Raw genomic sequence first — 20,208 nt, forward strand, 5'->3', positions numbered from 1 at the left:
TATGTATACCTGTTACTTTTTCGAAAGGGAGATAAAAAGAATCTTACAAAATTAAGTAATGCCAGGGTTCTAAAATTTCAAAACAAATGGGGATCACTATCTTGTATACTCAATTCTGTATACTACTACTTTTAATTTTAAAATACTTTAAAGTTCATTCTGCCACCTTTTTTTAAATAAGCTTTCTAATCCTCTCCCTATTTCTTGCTTTACTAGTAATTCTTCAATAATTGTGTTATGAAATTAAAGATAGCATAAAGTTTTCCTAATCATTACGAGGTGATTTCCATATCCTTCCTACATTTGCAAAATCCAGACCAGTCACTCTCTCTGTGCTGAATGATGTTCCCATACTGCAGAGCACAGTCTTGTCCTGATGCTGCCGTGCACTGGCCCACAACCTCAATGCCTGATTAAAACATTGGCCAGCTGGTGCCTGCAATTTATTTGATCAAAACCAAGGAACAACCATAGTCAAAAACAAACATGGGTTCAAACAGTATACCCAGATGAATGAATTATTCATGCCTCTCACCACTGATGAAAAAAAAAATCCCAAAGTCCTTCCAGGAGTGTCAGGCCAGAATGTAATTATAGGTAGAGATTACTGCCGTTATTATTACTTAGCACTTAATAGAGCACTTTATTTGCAAAGTGTTGATGCTTTAGAGACTTATATTGTTCAGTCCTATGCAAATAAACAGGAGTAAAAACTGGAATGTACACCAACTAACAAAATATTCCCGAGTTCCGCACACAGACATTCTCACTCCCGCAGTCCTTAGCTTGAGGTACCAAATCCAAAGAAGCAATATTTGGACAGTGGAGGCACTTTTACTTTAAATTTTTACTAATATTGGAGATGTAGAATATTTTCTAAAATTTTTACTGGGGGAGAGGGTTATTGACTAAGAATTAACATCAGCGAATTCATGAAACTTCTAAATCACCAGTTCGACCACTCTTCCTTTCTAAACAAAAGCAGTCCCAGAAGACATGAAAAGGTTTTTTCTCTTTATGAGTTGCTTTAACTAGCCTTTTATTTAAGGCCACTGATGAGAATTTGATTCCCAGGAACATTCGCTAAGCACTAGGATCCCTTACATTTATTGTGTTCAGTATATGAACTTTACATTTCAATTGCCTGTAATAGGAAAGTTTCTTTGGAGTATGTTTTCCAAGCTGCCTGTGCACCTGGGCATGAGTAACACTGTGTGTGACATGTCATGTTGCAGCATTCCTGGGTCTGCAGTTTGTGCCTATGACATGCTTGACATTGCCAATGTTTTTACTGGGAGATTCAAAGAACAGAAGTCTCCGGATTCCACTTGGACACCAGTTCCTGATGAACGAGTGCCTAAGCCCAGGTACATACAAAATATGCTATTTTGTTGTTGTTAATCCTAACCCAAGAATGTTTTTACCAATGATTTTTAGAGAGGGTGAAATGGGGGGGGGGGAGAGCGAGAGAGAGAGGAACATTGATGTGAGAAAGATTCATGGACTGGTTGCCTCCCAGGCCTGTCCCGACCGGGGCTGTGGACCAAACCTGCAACCCAAGTATGTGCCTTTGACTAGGGATCAAACCCGAGACCCCCTCTAACCACTGAACACATCAACCAGAGCTATATGCTATACTGAACTTCTAGAAATGGTACAGCTTGCTCCTCTGATCATGAATTGTACCAGTGTCTTCCATGCCCACGCCAGCCATACAGATAAGATGCTGGAACAACAGCAAGGCCTATGAGGTCATTCACCTTCATCCACTTAAGCAAAATTCAGGGTTACTTATATTATCTTTAAAACAATGACTCTAGTCTTTTGCTTAATCTCTATATCTGTGGTTTATCCATGTAATCCTAGGATGAATAGATCCATTTCATCCAGCTAGCTCCAATGTCTATAGTCAAGGAAACTGGGGCCCAGAGGGGCATAAAGTGTATTGTGTATGTTCACATAGCTGGATAGATTGTTTCCATTGTCCTTCCCTGCTTCCCTTCAATTTTACAGAAACTCTTGTCTTTAAATCCTAATAAAATGTGGAACAGAAATGGTGTGTGTTCCCTGGATTTCTTGACCAGGCTGGATCAGAGCTGAGTCAAGACTCAGGCCAAGGGCAAGAAGAGAGCACAGGTGCAGTGGACCTTAACGTGTCTCTGGTCTGCCAGGTTCTGGTGTATTTTGGGTCCATAAGCAACCCAAATTCCCCTCTCCCCAAAGTGTGCCCCAGAATTGCCTTCATTGGGAACCTACTGTCCAGAGGCCTCTTGGTCCTCTGTAGTCTCCTTCAATTCCTCACACTAAAGCAGTGAATTCATCCTTTTTAACTGGGACGGGAGAAACCTGTCCACCAACCCTGTGCCTGCCCTCTCTGTGGTACCCACTGGATACCTTCATTACAGCATTTGCAAGTTACATGGAAACATCCTTGTGTGCCCAGCTTCCTCCACTGCATTTGTGAGCCTCTGGAAGGAAGAAGCCCAATGTCTTTTAAGTTTTTTGGTTTCCAACCATCTCCTCCCACCTCAAGTCCCCCACAGAAAATACCTAGCCCAAGCCATTTAATGGAACTAATTTAGATAATGTGAACCCTGCACCCAGGAGAGAAAGCCTCGTGGTTCTGTCTTCATTGTCTGAATTGTCTGGCATGTGCATACGCTGTTACTTATGGAGGGCAGACTGGGTGCAAAAAGCACACTCTGGCAAAACCTCAGATAGACCTTCTAAGGCGATATCTGGAACGGTTAGCTACTTTCTAGGTAAGTGGGAGGGGGAATTCCGCCTGAGGGGTCAGGTTTCAGGGAGAACATACTTAATGTGTTCTCCTCAGTGTGTAAGCCATGACGAGGAAACATACTGTAAGTGATTTGCCAGCTCCAGATCTGGCAGTGTGTTTACCCTCATCATTCCGCATGCTTGCCTCGCCCCTCTTGCAGTATGGGGATACGCCCACAGGGCTGGCTGTGTCAGAGCCATGACAGTGCACGCATGGGCCAGGCTATGCCATTGCTGTCAGAGTCCAGTTTCCTCTCCTGCACCAGCAGGCAAACCAGCTGTGTGGATAGGCCTGGTGTCAGTGTTTCCCTAATCTGACTTTGCTGAGATGTCCCTTGACTCGAGAAGCCATAGCATTTCTTGTAGAAAAAAGTTTTCACGTCATAACGCCATGACCTTTCAGGAGGGAAGCTTCGGTGTCATTGGCTTTTCATACCTGCCCAAATCAAACAAAAACAAAAACATCCGTAAAAATCAAAATACAGATGTTCTCTGACTCCCAGGGGGAGATGGTTACATGGAGTGTTGCTGGTACATATGCTGGCTCGTGCCTTTTGAGTGCCTTTGTTTTCTGCATTTGTGGAAAAGTCAGCTTAATTCTCTCCTTTTGTAGGGCAAATGCCTCGAGAACTTCCAGCAGGGTTTCAGGGTCGATAGAGCAGCCCTGGGACATGTGCACACCACACACTCCCCCACTTGTTTCGAGCTCCATCACTGTTGATGGAATTTGTTTGTTCTGCTGGGGGGCAGCCAAGCTGCCCCCAGCCAAGGTTGAACTGCCCTGGCGGAGGCTCCTCTATGGCATGCGAGGCGGCCTGGAGGAAATCTAAGCACATTTATTTGGTGGCATCTGCATTGTTCAACTTCCTCCTCTCAGCCTCTGGTACATTTTCCCTCATGCCAGATGCTTAGAGAAGCAGTTCATTCAAAGAATTAGCCATAAGGCATGAAACACAGTCCCTCCCTTTCTTTTTAGGCCGGGTTGCTGTGCTGGCTCATCCTCCTTAGAAAAATACGCAACCTCTAATGACTTTCCTGATGATACTCTGAACTTCATCAAAACGCACCCGCTCATGGACGAGGCCGTGCCTTCTGTCATCAACAGGCCCTGGTTCCTGAGGACGATGGTCAGGTGGGTGCCAAGCACACCGAGTCCTACAGGCATCTTCCCTACTCCATCTCATGCTCATATCAGTGGATCATGTTTTGAAATGGCACAGACATCTTCTGTAATCGCATGCATTGGTTCCACTATGAAATGCTGGCGAGTGGGGTGGATGCCACCAAACCCTGCACCCACATTCCCAGGGAGAAGAGTTTGGGTATTTGGGGGCTAACTGGGCACATGACAGCAATTAGAGGAAACAAAAGTATCTCCTTCCCGGGTAGCCCTTTAGTCCAGTCTGTGCAAAAGTGGAGGAGCAGTGAAGGAGAATCAGTCGACGATGTGGATACCTGTTTGGTTGGATATGCTTGCAAAACAAGCTTCAGATTCCATCCAAGCTTTTTGCCTTGGTTGTTAACTTTCAAAATGGAGCATGAACAAAAGGAGGATTTGCACAAGTATACCAGCATGAAGGTTCATACTTTAGCATTTGTTATCTGAAGTGGTGGCCAACCTAGATGGGATAGCTGATGTGAAATCTGTGAAAGCATTAAGTACTCCTCCTTGTATGTATTTAGAGCTTATTTCCAAACAATTCAACAGGCTTTCCCGAGTACCATCCAGTCTGGGCAATCATCAAACACAAATTAAATTTACCACCATTTTTAAACTATGCCTTTATTGAAATATATTAAAGTCTTATAATGGCTCTTGTCCACACGATGGAAACGATATAACTTGCAAGAAGGTCCATATTTTCTGGAACCTGCCATGGTGCTTAGGACAAATAGGTGTCTATGGAGTATTGAATGGCTGAGAGAAAAAGGATGCCCAATCGGACTTATCCTAGATATGTGACAAGGCTGATGCCCTTCACTTTTGCTCTAAATGTATCTTGCTTGGCTGGCACATCCTTCAGAGCTCTCAGTCCTTCTACATACAATTGAAAATCTTTCTAATCTGGCATTTTGTTGATGAGGCTTTACATCGCAGAAGAATGGTATAAAAAAATGGTAGCCATTGCTTTTCTTTCCAATGTTAAATGAAATGTCAAATGAGTTCCCTTATTCCTCCCCTCTTCAGAGGAGACATGAGCCTTTCCTTGTTGCTCAGGGCAGAGATAACTGTGGAATGGTTTCAGATGGAATGGTTATGGCTGGCTATTTATTATGTAACTTGGCCTGCACACCCCATACCTCTGTTCTCCCCTTGGAGCCATACTAATGCTCTGCATATGGAAGTAACATACCAGAACAGCTTGAGAGCATTATTTACATGCATATATTTCTCTGGAGGTTATTGCTAGAAAGCTCTGTCACAATTCAATTGTATAAAGTGGGAAGGGGGACACTTGAATGACAGACCAACAGAGAGATGAAGAATGCAATCTTGTCATTTCAGATACCGCCTCACCAAAATTGCGGTAGACACCGCGGCTGGGCCCTATCAGAATCACACTGTGGTTTTCCTGGGATCAGAGAAGGGACTCATCTTGAAGTTCTTGGCCAGAATAGGAAACAGTGGTTTTCTAAATGACAGCCTTTTCCTGGAGGAGATGAGCGTTTACAATCCTGAAAAGTATGTAGAATATTTGGTCCTTTCTCAGTAATTACTTATGTTATTCAGAGAAAGTCAAGGCAGACATGGGTTTTATACATTTTTAGGTGTGGCTTTTAACATTATTTGTGAAAATCTTTTAATACATAAAAGGCATTATTTTCTCCTTGCCAATAATGTATGTATTTATATAGAAACACATATAGATGTGTGTGTGTGTGTGTGTGTGTGTGTGTGTATGCATGTACAAGGATCTATTTCACCTTTACTTAGATCAGATTAAGAGATCACTTTGTAGGCTGGGAGGTGGGTATGAGGATGGTAGCAAGAAAAAGAGAACTGACCCGAGGGAAGCTTTTAATGATATTATCCTGCCTTATACAATTAGGTGTAGCTATGATGGAGTAGAAGACAAGAGGATTATGGGATTGCAACTGGACAAAGCAAGCAACTCTCTGTATGTTGCATTCTCCACCTGTGTGATAAAGGTTCCCCTTGGTCGGTGTGAACGACATGGGAAGTGTAAAAAGTATGTACTTTGCCTCATTGCCTATTAGGAAATGCTTAGAAAGGAGGCCTAGGTAGCTCACGGTCATCCTCTTCCTGCAGGACCTGTATCGCCTCCAGAGACCCGTACTGCGGGTGGGTGAAAGAAGGAGGTTCCTGTGCCTATCTGTTGCCCGGCAGCAGGTAAGGCGCCCCAGGTGTGGGAGAGTATAAGGTGCTATCCATTCTATATGTAGTAGTTAACTGTGCTTGCACATACCACCACCACTCAGCCTTCTGTGCACAGCCTCATCAATGGGACGGCCAGCCATTCTCCTTCCTTTTCCCATTTCACAGAACACCCCGATATCACAGGTGGCAGATTTCCAATTGATTAATCATGCATCCTCAGGCTGATTGAAAACACAAAGAGAAGAAACGCAGTGGGCTTCTGAGTGTTCCCTGGAGAGAGGGACAGGGATGTGCATGCCTTAATCATCACAATTCTAGAACAGCAGAGAAAAGGAGCAGTTGGGTAACAATTAGATTAGTGATGCAGTTTGCCCAGCCATCGCAAAACGGGCTCCTCTAATTGACCATACAAGGCCGGGAAGAAATTGCAGAGCATTTGTTAAGCGATGCGTTTGTACTGCAAGCATGTTGTATACATCCAATAAATCTTCTCCTGCGCTGAAGAACAGTTGACCCTATTACTCATTAGGTAGTCAATTCTTGGCAGTTCTCCAGGAGATCAGCTCGATCGGGGCCGTCTAACATGCCTGTGATTTCGGTGCTTAAAATTGTGACCCGGTCTTTAAATGCTCAGCTGGCATTCGTTAAAAGGTTTCTTTTATGTGTTTACTTCATTGGATGTGAAATCCAAAATAACATTGGAAAAACATCCCATGCATGTCCTTGACAGGTTATGGCAACTCAAGAGAGGTGCCATATGGCAGCACAGTTCTTACTTAGCCAATTCCTTCAACTTCCCCAGATCCAAAGGGGGAACAGAAGGGCTCCCATCACTGACTCTCCTCTCCCATTTTAGAACAGCTAGACAAACAGGCAGAAGGCCACCTCCTGACTACCACCTGCATCATATGAGGGAAAGTATTCCCATAAACAGGGCGAACGATAACTAAGTCTGACCTGGATATTTGACTAATATAAAGGGTTGACGTCTATATTTTATTACATCATCTTTAAAATAGCAATATAGACATGCTACAGTGGTAGCACTTTATATCTTTTCCTGGGACTCTTGAAGTGAAGGAGAAAGGATCACAAAGCACAGTGAAAAAAGCTAAGCAAGATCTTTCTATATTCAAGGCATAACCAGAAGTATACTCCTGAGGACGGGAGGAGTGAAGACAATACCTGAATGGTCTCAGCAAAATGCACCTCCAAGCCCTCTCTTGTTGGGCCCCACTTAGCCACTGGCCATTTGTATCTTTTAACATTTTGTTATATGCTAAGCAAAGAAATAGATAAAAATCTAGGAAGGCAAGGGTCAAGGTGAAAGAGAAAGTAGAGGGGGAAAGGCTTATTTTTAACTAAAGGCCCAGTGCACAAATTCATGCACATTGAAAAGAAATTAATTAGAAGAAATATTTTAGAGGCCGGGGAGGGACTGCGGGAGGTTGGCTCCAGGGTGTGTCCAGCCCATCTCGTCCAATCCCAGTCAGCAGGACCCCAGCAGCAAGCTAACCTACTGGTTGGAGTGTCTGCCCCCTGGTGGTCAGTGCGTGTCATAGCGACTGGTCAAATGGTCAACTGATAGGTCAGACTCTTAGCATATTAGGTTTTTATAGAGAGAGATTTATAGACTTCTATATTGCTCAGAACAGTGTATTTTAACATTTAAATGTTTAAGACATGCTCAGGGAATCAGAGTAAAAGACAGGTATAAGTAATGCACACACTAATTACCTCCTGAATAATATCTGAATTAACTGCGTAAGCCAGGGCTTCTCTTTGGATATTCTTGTACATAAGACTCATTTCTGTAAATTTCAAAGATATAAATTTCAAGCTGTTATCTACATATTGTTTGCACCTGTCACTCAATTTATCAAACTGTGTTAGTTGCTTTAGTGAAACCCAAGTAATGACTCACATGATTGAATTTGTTTTTCTCCCCCCTCTTTTTCTGAAAGACTAACTTTTGAACAGGACATAGAGCGTGGCAATACAGATGGTCTTGGAGACTGTCACAGTAAGTGAAGCTTTTATCCGTGTTTATCTTTGGGCAGAGAAGTTTTTCTGGAATGGCCTGGAAACATTACCCTGCGTGTGGAACTGAGTACAGCTGGCACCAAAATATGCATAAATAACAGAAACCATCTTCTGAATATCAAATAAAGAAAATAGTGTGTTTTAGAGCCAATGTTATTGTCGATGCTGTTGCTATAAATGCTGGCACCTAGTGCATTATTACAATAGTGAGGAACAGATTCACTTGAGAAGATACTAATTATGCAGAGCAGTAGTTATGTCTGCATTTTCATTTTTTGAAAGCCCGGTTTTGTTGTTTTTTAAAATGTGCTATTTACACTGTAATTTTTAACCAAATATGATAAAAAGGTTGGACATTTTACTCTAGCTTTTTAATTGAATGGAACTGTTTTATTCTTCTTCAACATAGAAACTAACAAAAGTAATTATAATTTTTAAATTGGATTTTTGTCTGTTAACATTTGCAGTAGAAAAAGTTTCAGATATAACCCACTAAGTACAAGGTGACTCAAAGTAACCTTTTCATAGAAATTAAACTGTGCGAATCTGAGTTCATTTCAAAAGTTATTAAATGGTAACATTTTAGTTAGAACTTGATGTAAAGGATCCTGGTTCTCCTATTTCTGATTAATATCAAAACTCTCCTGAAAATGCTAAGGTGTCATTCAACTTTCTTATCTTTTATAGAAATCAGATATAATCAAATAAAGAGACATGGCAGCCTTATCTCCAAATTCTTTGCATACATATTTTTTTGTTTGCAAATATGATATATTGGCAAAAGCTTATTATGTCTTCACACACAAAATTTAATGAGTTAAGAAATCAGCATAGGAGACAGTGTCATTGCCAAAAGATCTACGTTACTTTTGTGCAGTGAAACAATTTGATCCATGGATGTTAGTCACATTGATTCCCTAAGGTGCCATTTTCAGGAAACAGGTTTTGGTTTCTATGTGTTTCTATGTGAACTGAATTAGCTGACTTTAGTGAATAATTTTCATCATAGTTTTATGATCTGGTGGGGTGGACATCTATAGAAAATTGGGGTGTCAATTTGGATTTCATAGGTAAATCTATGAAAAACGTGAAAATGGTTGTTAATATCTCCACCAAGTCTCCACGGCACCAGTGGGCTCACACCACACCTGTATTCTTGGCAGAAAAGCTGAAGGAAGCCTCAGTATTGAGCACAGGGGAGACCCTCTCCCCTAGCCCGTGACTTACTCTTTAACCTCAGCAATCAAGCCTCTGTTTTCCTGTACTCCCCAACCTCATTCCTGCTGAGGCTCTTAGAGGCCTGCTCGGGGCAGGAGGTAGGGCTGAGCGGACCCTCAGCTGCCTATCCGAGTGCCTTCTCAGCTTCCTGTGCTCTGCTGGAGCGTGACCTACTTCACGGGACTTACCTCTTCACAGACAGGCATTCAGAGGCGTTAGGTCATTGGTGCACAATGACTCTGCATCAGGATTTTAAGGGGAGATGAGAAAATCATACAGAGCCAGGGCCAGAGGCTGAGGAGCAGGCTGAGTGAACCAGTGTTCTGACCCAGACACAGCACGCACACACAGGTGCATGCTGCTGCTGTGTGCATGTAATTTCTTTTATTTTTGTTTTTAATTACCTAAGTAAACCCCCTGCTGAGTTCAGAACATTGTGATACTGGACAGTTCCTCACAGCACGGTTGTGAGGATGAAATGAGAGAATGTAAAAAAAGGGTACTTTGTAAGTGTGGGTCCATATGTCACTTATTTTATCCACATATATGGTAGGGCTTAAATTCTCTGAAACACATATAATCACAGTTACCATTTCTTTACTAACTCTTGCTTTTTCTCTGCCTCTTGGCAACAAAAGCAGTGATTCTGAGGAAACTCACTTGGGGAAGAGATGGGGGTGTGAAATTGGACCGAATATAAAGCATCTTATGTTACAAGCTAGAACTGAAATGCACTGACTTAGTGTTGGGTATCATATGCTCTTTTAGTCCCTTATTAGTTCATTCCCACTTACTGTGTAAGTCACACTAAGTCGTGTTAGACATAAGTAACCTCTCCTCCCTTTTGTCTTTCAGATTCCTTCGTGGCACTGAATGGTAAGGATGACATTACTCGTGATTAATTATCGATGAAACTCTGCTTAGGAAAACCTGCTTCACTAATCCTCTTCAGTATTCTCAAACTTTAGGTTTCTCTCTAAATTAATTTTTTTGTCCTCATTATTTTTTTATAGACATTTCAACTCCTCTACCAGATCATGAAATGTCTTACAACACAGTATATGGTCAGTTGATGGATTTCTTTTTTTTTTAATTCTTCAAGCCACTCATCCTGTGGTAGTTTATAGTTTTCATCCCTAAACACCATGGACCAGATTCTTTATTACTTCAGGGCCCCAATTCACTAAAATTATTTATAGATTTCATGATGCTTCAAAAATCACTCTGCCTCTATTTGATGTATGAGACTTGAGTCCTACAGTTTAATCCATATAGCATGAAATATGCCAACCTTAGGGAATTTGGTGAATATATTTAATGAGTTCTTGAAGGAGAAAAAATTGCTTTTGGACATAAGTATATCCAAGATAAAAGAATAGTGCCTACAACTACGCGGCCATAACTCTTCAACTGATAGAGAGTAACATTCCTAAAATGCTGACTCTCAGGACCATACCTTCTTCAGGGGAAAATCTATACAGAGTGAACATACCAGCTTCTTGCTAGGCAAAACCTTCCAATATAGCATGATATTGGCCATCTAAATTTAAGTTCACAAAGAGTGCAACTATTTAGACATATTTTCATTGAGATTTCCTTAGAATGTGTACAAGGAAGAGTGACACCATGTAAATGATGTGCACACAGGGCTTATCCCATTGTTCCTGCTCTGAAATGCAGATGGTACATTAAACAAAGCTATTAAATCCATAAACAGATTATTCTGAGTTCTTTATAAGAAAAGTTTAAATGTAGTTGAAACATTCCATTTCTGTTTCTCAAAGTTACACCAAATATTTATTAGGGTAAACTATTCATGTGTTTTTTAAATATAAAATGAAAAATGTGTGTGATGGCAAACTTAAGCTTATGCATTACTAGAGGCCCAGTGCACGAAATTCATGCACAGGTAGGGTCCCTAGCAGCTGCCGGCTGCCGGCCGGGGCCTCCCTTCCCCTGGCCGCCTGCCACCACTGCTGCCAGTCAGGGTGGGGCTGGCCAGAGGGAGGGGCCGGCGGTTGGCCAGCCAGTCCTGCCCCCTGGTCGAACTCCCAGTTGAACTGCCGGTTGAGGGGACAATTTGCATATTAGGCTTTTATTATATAAGGTAATGGGTTTCATTGATACACAAATTTTATAGATTTTGTGTTTAAGAACAGTAACAGTTCTAGGACAGTCTTTAAATGTAGAGGTAAATAAGAAATGAAGGGGGAAAGTAAAGAAAGCAAGGTGGATTTCGGATTCAAAGAAATAGTTCAGGATGGCTACAAATGTTTCTAATAGCTCTATGTGAACTCTCACTCCCCGTGAATATTAGTATAAATAAAAAGCCTCTTTGAAAGTCCTAAAGACTATCTTATAAACTGGAGCTGTGCAGATATGGAAAACAATGCCTGGTTTCTCCTAACTTGAAGTGAGGTAGTGTGGAGAGGAGCCCACAGAATTCATCCAACCTTTAACATTCTCTCATCTGTGATTCCAACCAACACATTAAACACCAACTACTGGAAAAAAATTTCTCAGAAGGCATATGTCCTCTAACTTAGCCTGTCCTTCAGAAAGAGAACCTACTTAGCTTCTGCTCTTTCTCAATATCATACTTTGAAATCACTTCTGATAATTGAATAATCTTTATCAGAAATTGAGAAATTCAGGTCTTGAATCTCCCTAGCATTCAGCAATTTGTACAATTTTAACTCCCAGGTAATTTCTCATATCGATAAAACAATTAAACTATGGGATCCTCTTATGAACAGAAATAATCTATGTATCTCTTTTTCCTTTTCAAAAGGAAAGGGACTTATTAATATCTCCATATTAATACTTTTAAAGGACAATGCCTCTTCACCCTCAGCTCTTGACCAGTGGTTTCTGTGATGAAACTAAAGAGTTGGAATACTGTATTCCTTTAAATGAATGATCCTGTCCATTTCAGGCTAAATCTATCCAGGATGGAGTGGTTAGATGACTAACTGACCATCAAAATGAGGCTGCTCCAGACAGTACTTAGAAAAATACAGGAGACTTTCTTTTCACAAACTATTGAAGATATGCTTATTTAGGAATTAATAAACATAGAACAGATGTAATTAATTCATTCAGCAAATAGTTGTTGAGTGCCTCCTATGTGCCAGGCACTGCACTAGGTGTTGTATTGGTACCATCAAAGGAAATACCAAATTGCTATTTTTAAGAGCAAGGATGTAGATTAGGAAGCCAACCTCACAGTCCAAAGTGTACGCACTGCTTCCCACTGTGTCCTTTGAATGTTTCCATAAAAAGTTCATTGGCTGAGTGCAGGCTCATAGAGTGAACAACAAAACCACAACTGCCTAAAAAAAGGATCATTGCAATAAACCATGCACTCTCTGCTTGGCAAAAGATCTGTGCAACATCAGTTTCATAAGCAAGAAACCCTTTTTAGTGAATTGGACCCTGGTTATTTTCCTTCTCTCTTGTGTTGATATAGTATCTCTTTCTTGTGTCTAATTAGCTATAATCATTGTTAATAGGTTAGAGTAGTTTGAAGAGACTCTAACCTCTGGAATTACAAAGATTTGTAGATATAGAGAAACGGTATGATGCATATTAAAGTTAACTTTTAATATCTATCTCTTTGTATATTATAAGAATACATCATAAGCTCCATTAGTTAAAACATAGCCTCCCTAATTGGATTAGCAAGACAAAATTATAGATTTGAACTCTATTGACATGTAATACTATATCCACAAATGATTGCCTATTTTTTGTAGCATTATTTTGGTTACACAGTCTCTTAGGGAATGCACAAACTAATATAGTCTGTAGAATCAGATTCTCAGAAAAAATAAAGTGATTTTCTTTCAACATTTTTTAAGCTTGGAGAGGTAATAATCATATGCCTCTTTGATTTCAAACTAAGGACTGCTGCTTAATGGTCCTTTTCCATGGTGCTTCTACAATCTTTGAGAATCAGGTATTGCTTTCTCTGACTACTTGATTCACCAGTGACACGTGTTGCCTGTCCTCAAGCATAAGTTTAAAAGATTACAAACCTCATGCTGCTCTATTTTTTTTTTCATTTGAGTACATCAGATGCATGGTTTCTCTAGATTTACATACCGAAAATGGAGATGTGGTGGGTATTAGACTAACACTTCAGCGATAAGAAGGAGCTGGTTTCTCACATTTGTGTAAAACATTTCCCTACCTAACTGCCATCTGGTCCCCATTAATATCCTCTCATAGCCATAGCTTTCCATTACCAATGAGTTTTCCACGTAGTTGCAGCATATGGTCCTAGAAATCTTTCTACAGAGAATGTGTCCCTTAGGCATATATTTCCCCTAGATTACCGTATTAAGAAATGTTCTCCCTTAACCATACTTATGGTATTATCATAAAATTGCCCCTTGGACACAGTTACATTGAAAGTGCTCAAAATGCATATCAAGTCAGGGAAAAGAAATTTTGTGCTACTTGGAGGAGAGGCTTTTTCTCACTCACACACACACACACACACACACACACACACACACACACCTTTTAACTCCCTACAAAGCTATTTCTAATTGTTTGCTTATGCTGGGTGCTGAATTCTTTCTTAGGTTAACAATATATTTCATTAGAGCTGTGTTGAATTAAAGGGTAGAAAATATTAGAGCTCAATATAAAAGCCAGAGGAAGCAAAAGCAATTCTGTATTTCAAATTCCAGGTGATTTTCCTACCCTTGTTCTCTTGTCAGTATCATGAGATGAGGTGTGACACCCCGAAATGTAAAAACAAAAAGTCTGGATCCAAGCCTTCTTGAGTTTTAAATGAACGTGCTTCTAGCAGTTGGTTATGAATCAGACTATTTGTAACAAAGTGGATGTTTGAAGCTGTGTGGGAGCCAAACAAGTTCTACACAGAAAGCGGCCTCTTAAATGTTACCAAAGCTTTGCATAGCATCTAAGTGTGGTGCTTTCATAGAAATCATTATAGCTTAGACAAGCCACTTGGCTGACTTGCTTTTCCTGGCTCTTCTACATATATATTCTGCAACTGGCAGTATTACAGTCTCCTGGGAATCCAACTTCCAATAATAATTGTAAAAAGAAAGAATGTAATGCATTGATCATTACAGCCTTTCTTTCTGGTGGCCAGTATTTTATTTATCACATGCATGGTGATGACAGCCCAAGGTTGAGACCACCTGGGATTCTGCCCTGCTTTCTACCAAAGGCACCGATTACACATTCACAGTAGTTGCCCCGATATCTTTCTAAAAATTACTCAAGAGGTTGCTACAGGTAAAATGGCTGAATACCCAAAGACTACTTAAAAATCCCAGAGAAGTCATACTTTATTTCTACTAGAAAAAAACAGGTAAGGGGCTTCTTTAAATCATTGCACCAGTTTAGATCAAAGCAGTTCATAGGATCTGCAATTAACCTTGTGGAAGATGGAAGGAAAGCTTAGGCATGTATTCACAGGAAATGTCCAGTGTCTGCCATAATTCCCAACCCAGCCATTCTTCTAACATCTATCACGGGCTACTCTGGATCTCAAAAAGCTATTTCTTTCCAATCGGAACAGAATTAGTCGGTGTGGCATAAAAACAACCTTTCACAATTGTGACTCATAAAACCATGAAGCTAGCATTGTTGGAATAAGACACAGAAGACAAAGCCATAACAACATGGAGCATTTGAGGGGAAAGGAGGTGGGGGCAGATCCTTTTAGAAAGCAACCACTTCTTCCAGAAAGAGGAGTGCCTGCGAAGTTGAGTTGCAGCTGAAACGTAGATGCACCCTCGATGAGGAAGGCTCAGGACCACTGAGCTGTTTGTGATGGGCGAGAGGCTGATGCACTACCATAAACCTCCCCCATCAGTCACAAAGAGTGTCCCCAGAGTGGACACCTTCTGCCTTTTCCTGCTGCTATGGGAATACCAAACAAGGGCACTAGTACCTCCTGAGCACCTACAATGTGTCAAACACTCCTAGAGATTTTCACCATTATGTCGCTTTATCCTCCCAACACTGTGAGGTTAAATGGCATCATTTTGTGCACAAGGAAAACCAAGGCCCAGAGAAGTTAAATGATTTCCCAAGGCTCACTCAGCAAGAAGCAGAGATGGGATCTTACCCTTTATCCTCTAAGTTCAAAGGGTCTTCTGATGAATCCCACCCCCGTGTTTATTATGTATAGGGCAATCTCCTTCCAGTCTCACAGCCAGCTTGGGAGTCCAATCTCCTGGCCTCTGAGCTAAGGGGATGGGGGTGTCTCGGGTGATGCTTTCCCTAACTGTATTTGTGATGAAAACAGGGCACTCCAGTTCCCTCTTGCCCAGCACCACCACGTCAGATTCGACGGCTCGAGAGGGGTATGAGTCTAGGGGAGGAATGCTGGACTGGAAAGATCTGCTCCATTCACCCGGCAGCACAGACCCTATGGGGGCAGTGTCTTCCCATAATCACCAAGACAAGAAGGGTAAGGCCTTGGAATTGCCTCTTCCTCTGGGGGGAGAGGGAGGGAACGTAGGGAGAACTCTGTAACTGCTTCCAGCAGAATCATAGCAAGATGTAAGAAACCTCCAACACGCTATGATTGAAAGCATCTCGAAAAAGACTGCAACCCAATCCTCTTTGCTAAGCTTGATCCTAAATTATTGCCCACGCAAGGAGAAACCACACAAAACAAATAACACAGACGCTAAGCTTCCTCCACCCAAATGAGGTGTGGCTTGGCCCAGCGCAGATGCTGGCTCCTGAGCTCCCTCTCCTCCCCTCTCCTGTAATCTGTGGGTCCTCTCTTCCCACCACATCGGAGTGAATGCAGTGAGGGCTTTGGCAAGTGCATGCAAGCAAAGTAAAAGCCCGCTTAATCAGTGAATGGAGAAATAGCAGGGCACGGTCTTTTCTGGCTGGTAGCATCTCTCACTCTTGCCTGGGACTGCATTTGAATAGAGCCAGGGTCCTGAGACATACTGTCATTGCCTCTAGGACAACAGCTAAAACAAAAATATGTTATTGAATCAAGCAGAATTGCTATGCATGGAAAACGGGAAGGGAGCTGCCCTAAATGAAAGGGACTCTACTGTGAACTGTGCTAAATTCTCCCTGGCTTTCTTTGCTCAACTAGAGACAGAAAATGTCATTTTTTTTTCTTGCCATTTGCTGCTCTGGTAACACAGCCTACTTTAGTTGCAGCTGCAACCAAAGAGGCCTTTACTTGTCCAAAAACACCAGCCTTGTAAATCAGAGACTGAAAAGCCCGGTTATGTTGCGAGCTGTTTCTCCCCATTCAGAATTGTTGACTCCTATATGTTTTCAAGAGTCTCACCCAAGCAGGGGTTGGAGTCTCGAGGGCAGACCAGCCGCAGTGAAGGCAGTCCCCATCGTGTCCTCCCTCGGGGTTTTCTGTGGACCTATTCCCGTGCACTCGGAGAGGAGGTGTCCCAGGCAGACTTGCATGCGAAATTTCCATCCCTTTTGCATCGCATCTGCTGAGAGTGCCCTGCACGCTGCTTCTCTGCATGCCAAGCCAACCTGTGAAGATGGAGCCCTTTTAACTTGTTAACTTGCCCTTAATCAATTTTATTCTTCTTCTGTAACTTCTTATTGCTGTGCCCTGCCCCAAATCTTCTTTAAGTGGCTTTTGTCTCAGCGGCCTCTTTAAGTTGGAGGGATGCTTGCCCTCCCCCTTCCAAGAAAGCACCAGGCCGATCTGTGAAGGGACAGACTATCACACAGGCCACAAGCGCCAGCATGTGCCATGATTTGTTATGTGTGGCTCCAGACCGCAGATGTATTCGTCTTGGCCGGGTTCTCAAGGAGAGACAACTCAGAAAAAAACACTTTGTGTGTGCCCACTGCGACTTTCTAAAAAACCAAACAGCCTTTCCAGTAAAGCATTAAAAATGTCGGCCAAATAATCTAGCTGCTGGTTACAATTGTTCACTTCACCCGAGACCTGTGGCTTGAATTTTCTCCAATTATTAACTCCCCCAAGGGATGGAGGTTATCAAAGAGTCCAATTAACACTTTGACATCCTTTTAAAATTCGGCATTGTGCATTCTCTTGGGTCTTATTGTGAATATTGACAAAGCTGGAAGCAGTCTACAACTTGTCAAACAATGGTGGCAGAGGTGTGACTGCATGGGTGTTTAACGTGATCACTGTTCTTGTGCTATTAACTCCTTGCCTTGCCCTGTCAAATTCGATTTTTGACAATTGTGTATTTGGTGGGGCAAAGACAATGAGATGCTGTGCAGAAAATTTTGGAAGATGTAGCTTTGATGTTCCTTTTACCATGATTTTTATGATTTTAATTTCCATTTTTGCTCTGACTTGTTTTTGTTGAATGATCATGATTTCTTTTGATCTTTTGTTTTCTTTTGCCAAGCACTGTGTGTTGTGACTTGGTGGTGGCGTTACTCTGTTGGAAAAGTCTTGTTTCTTTTCTGACTCATTATGACGTTCCTTAACTTGACCCAATCTGTAATCCCCTGGCTGCTTCCCTTTTCATTCCCTGGCGTGGATGCCTCAATGACGTCACATCCGTGTGTGCAGCATCTCCTGGGATGCAAGAGTTTCCTGGGTTTTCCGAGGGCCTCTGGCAGGTGCTCCCTTCACTGGGTCGATTGTCTCATGGGAATGTGACATTTGTATGCGCCAGCTTTAGGAGATAAATATACTCTGGAATTGTTTCTAAAATACTGCACATTTCCCCCACTAAGCAGAAAATGTGTCCGCTGACCAGCTAGCTGAAGAGTCACATGTCCAATGCCCTTTTTATTTTGGCCACTGGAAAAAAAACAAACACCAGTGAGCAGACTAGCCCACAGCTCTGCCCTGCAGACTTGCTGACCACCACGGGCTAGTCCCATGCTCTGACCCACCTCCTCCTCCAAACAAGTCTGCATTTCCAGAGTATGTTTGCTTGCCTTTTCTTTCTTTTCCTTGCTGTGTCTTTCGTGTTGATTTAATCCTGTGCGTCCCTCACATTCTGTTAAAGCACCGTTCCCAGCCTTGCTATCTAACCCCCTTCTGCTGCCATTGTTCTTAGCCTCCCCCTTTCCAAATAATAGACCCGAGCCCTCTGCCCCTCTGTGGAATGTTCCAAGGCTCTTTCCTTCTCTGCTGTGAGTAGCATTCGGATGTTGTCTGAATATCTAGTCATATTAACAAAGCGTGAGAAGAGACCTGCAAAGCACACAGAAGCATCATCACAGAAAATGAAGTAATTTTCTCGCTCAGTAACTGGCCTTGCCCTTCATTACCCTACTGGCCTTGTCTAATGTCTCTTGTCCTTGCCGCTTTTCTTTAAAATTGCCTGATATCTTTCAAGCCCTGGATTCATTAGTAAAAACACAGCCAACTGCTCTGTTTTATCTCTGGGTCCCTAGATGTCTGGAGCCTCTACAGCCAGCCCTTTAATCACCAAGCTGATAAATTAGATGCAGCCCTGGCTACTTCCTTCTTAGTTTTGCCACATTTAAAAATATATATTATATTTATTCTTCCTATAACGATTGAGGTAGTAATCAGTAGTTACAAAGGGGCTCTAATTACATGTAAATAAGAAAGAAAATCCAGTGTATTTAGATCTGGCTTGTCTCCCCTCACCACCAACCCTTCCCACAGCAATAAAATAAAATAAAATAAAATAAAAGCTTCTTTTCTTAGGGTAAGCAATACTGAGGATTAGTAGTCACTCTTGTGCTTCTTGTTTCTGACCAAAAGTAACAATACCATAAAACCTGATTTCCAAGAAGACTACAAGATATGGGAGGAAATTAGCCATGTACAGATCTGCCTAGAGAGCTGTGTAACATAAATGTAAAATATAAATGCTGACCATTGGGATGCAAGAATAAATCAGAAAGAGAAGAAAATCTCCTACTTCAGACTTTTATTTGATAGAGTTCTTGTGAGCTCTCAGAAAATAGATGACACAGTCGATCTATACGATGTGCCCATTTGATTGGAAATGCCAGAATTGTAGTATGCTTATTTATTTTGGGAAATCTTTAAAGTGAAATATTATCACATTATCACATTTAGTCAAGATATGCTTGCTATAGACATGGAAAAGATATAGAAACAGAATTTAAACAAGAAATCAAATGAATAATTTAAACTAAAATGTACAGTAAATGTTGAATATATTCTAATCAATGTACGAGCTACTTGTATAAGCAATTTTTAGTCCGGGAAATAATAGCCCGGTAAGATTCATAAGGTCTATAAAGGATAATGAGTATATTACCCACACTCCATAACAATCCTGAATGGAATTTTATAAATCACAGGGTTTAGTAACAATCCTCTTTACAGTCGATTATTTATTCCTCAGAGGCACCTTAGCCCAGAGCAGCACTGCCTCCAGGTCGGACACGCAACACCTTACATGAGATGCTTTAGGGGGCTTGGGGCATCGTGGTTTTCAAGAATCCTGTGGTGGAAAGCCACACCACTTTCATTTCTCTTCCCATCTTATGGGTGATGTCAAGGAAAAGTCTCAGTTTGGTGCTTTATCATTAGCAAGTCCCTACACTTGCTCCTATCTCTTTTGACAAGAAAGAATTGGCTTTAGGTTGTGGGCTGTGACTTGCAGCTGTAATTAACATTGTTTTGCTTTCAGTGGATTTTATTATAGCCACCTTTTATCTATGAAAAGTGACACTTTTTCCCATGTCTGGTAATGATATAAGGTTTCCATTTGAAATACATTCTAAAGGTAATTTAAAGAAAATATTAAGTAAATAACAAGAAATAATATAGTCCATGAGACTCATTGGTAGCACTAAAATTGGAGTATTGGTAGCTGAATGACTCAGATTTGGGTAACTCTGGCCTG

General features: G+C 41.5%; 1 protein-coding gene across 4 annotated transcripts in view; it reads left to right on the forward strand.

The window, feature by feature from the left end:
- SEMA6A (semaphorin 6A) overlaps positions 1-20,208 on the forward strand; it is a 128,799-nt gene that overhangs the window by 91,183 nt on the left and 17,408 nt on the right. The window contains exons 11-19 of one of the 4 annotated variants that reach the window (XM_006081124.3): positions 1,236-1,367; positions 3,755-3,910; positions 5,285-5,461; positions 5,829-5,969; positions 6,050-6,130; positions 8,083-8,141; positions 10,235-10,255; positions 10,393-10,443; positions 15,672-15,836. In XM_006081124.3, coding sequence (XP_006081186.1) covers positions 1,236-1,367; positions 3,755-3,910; positions 5,285-5,461; positions 5,829-5,969; positions 6,050-6,130; positions 8,083-8,141; positions 10,235-10,255; positions 10,393-10,443; positions 15,672-15,836 — 983 coding nt within the window. The remainder of the gene's footprint in view (positions 1-1,235; positions 1,368-3,754; positions 3,911-5,284; positions 5,462-5,828; positions 5,970-6,049; positions 6,131-8,082; positions 8,142-10,234; positions 10,256-10,392; positions 10,444-15,671; positions 15,837-20,208) is intronic. The other 3 variants (XM_023745767.1, XM_006081127.3, XM_023745829.1) reach the window with 3 other exon arrangements.

This window comes from Myotis lucifugus, unplaced genomic scaffold, assembly GCF_000147115.1.
Source record: "Myotis lucifugus unplaced genomic scaffold, Myoluc2.0 scaffold_0, whole genome shotgun sequence".
NCBI lineage: Eukaryota > Metazoa > Chordata > Mammalia > Chiroptera > Vespertilionidae > Myotis > Myotis lucifugus.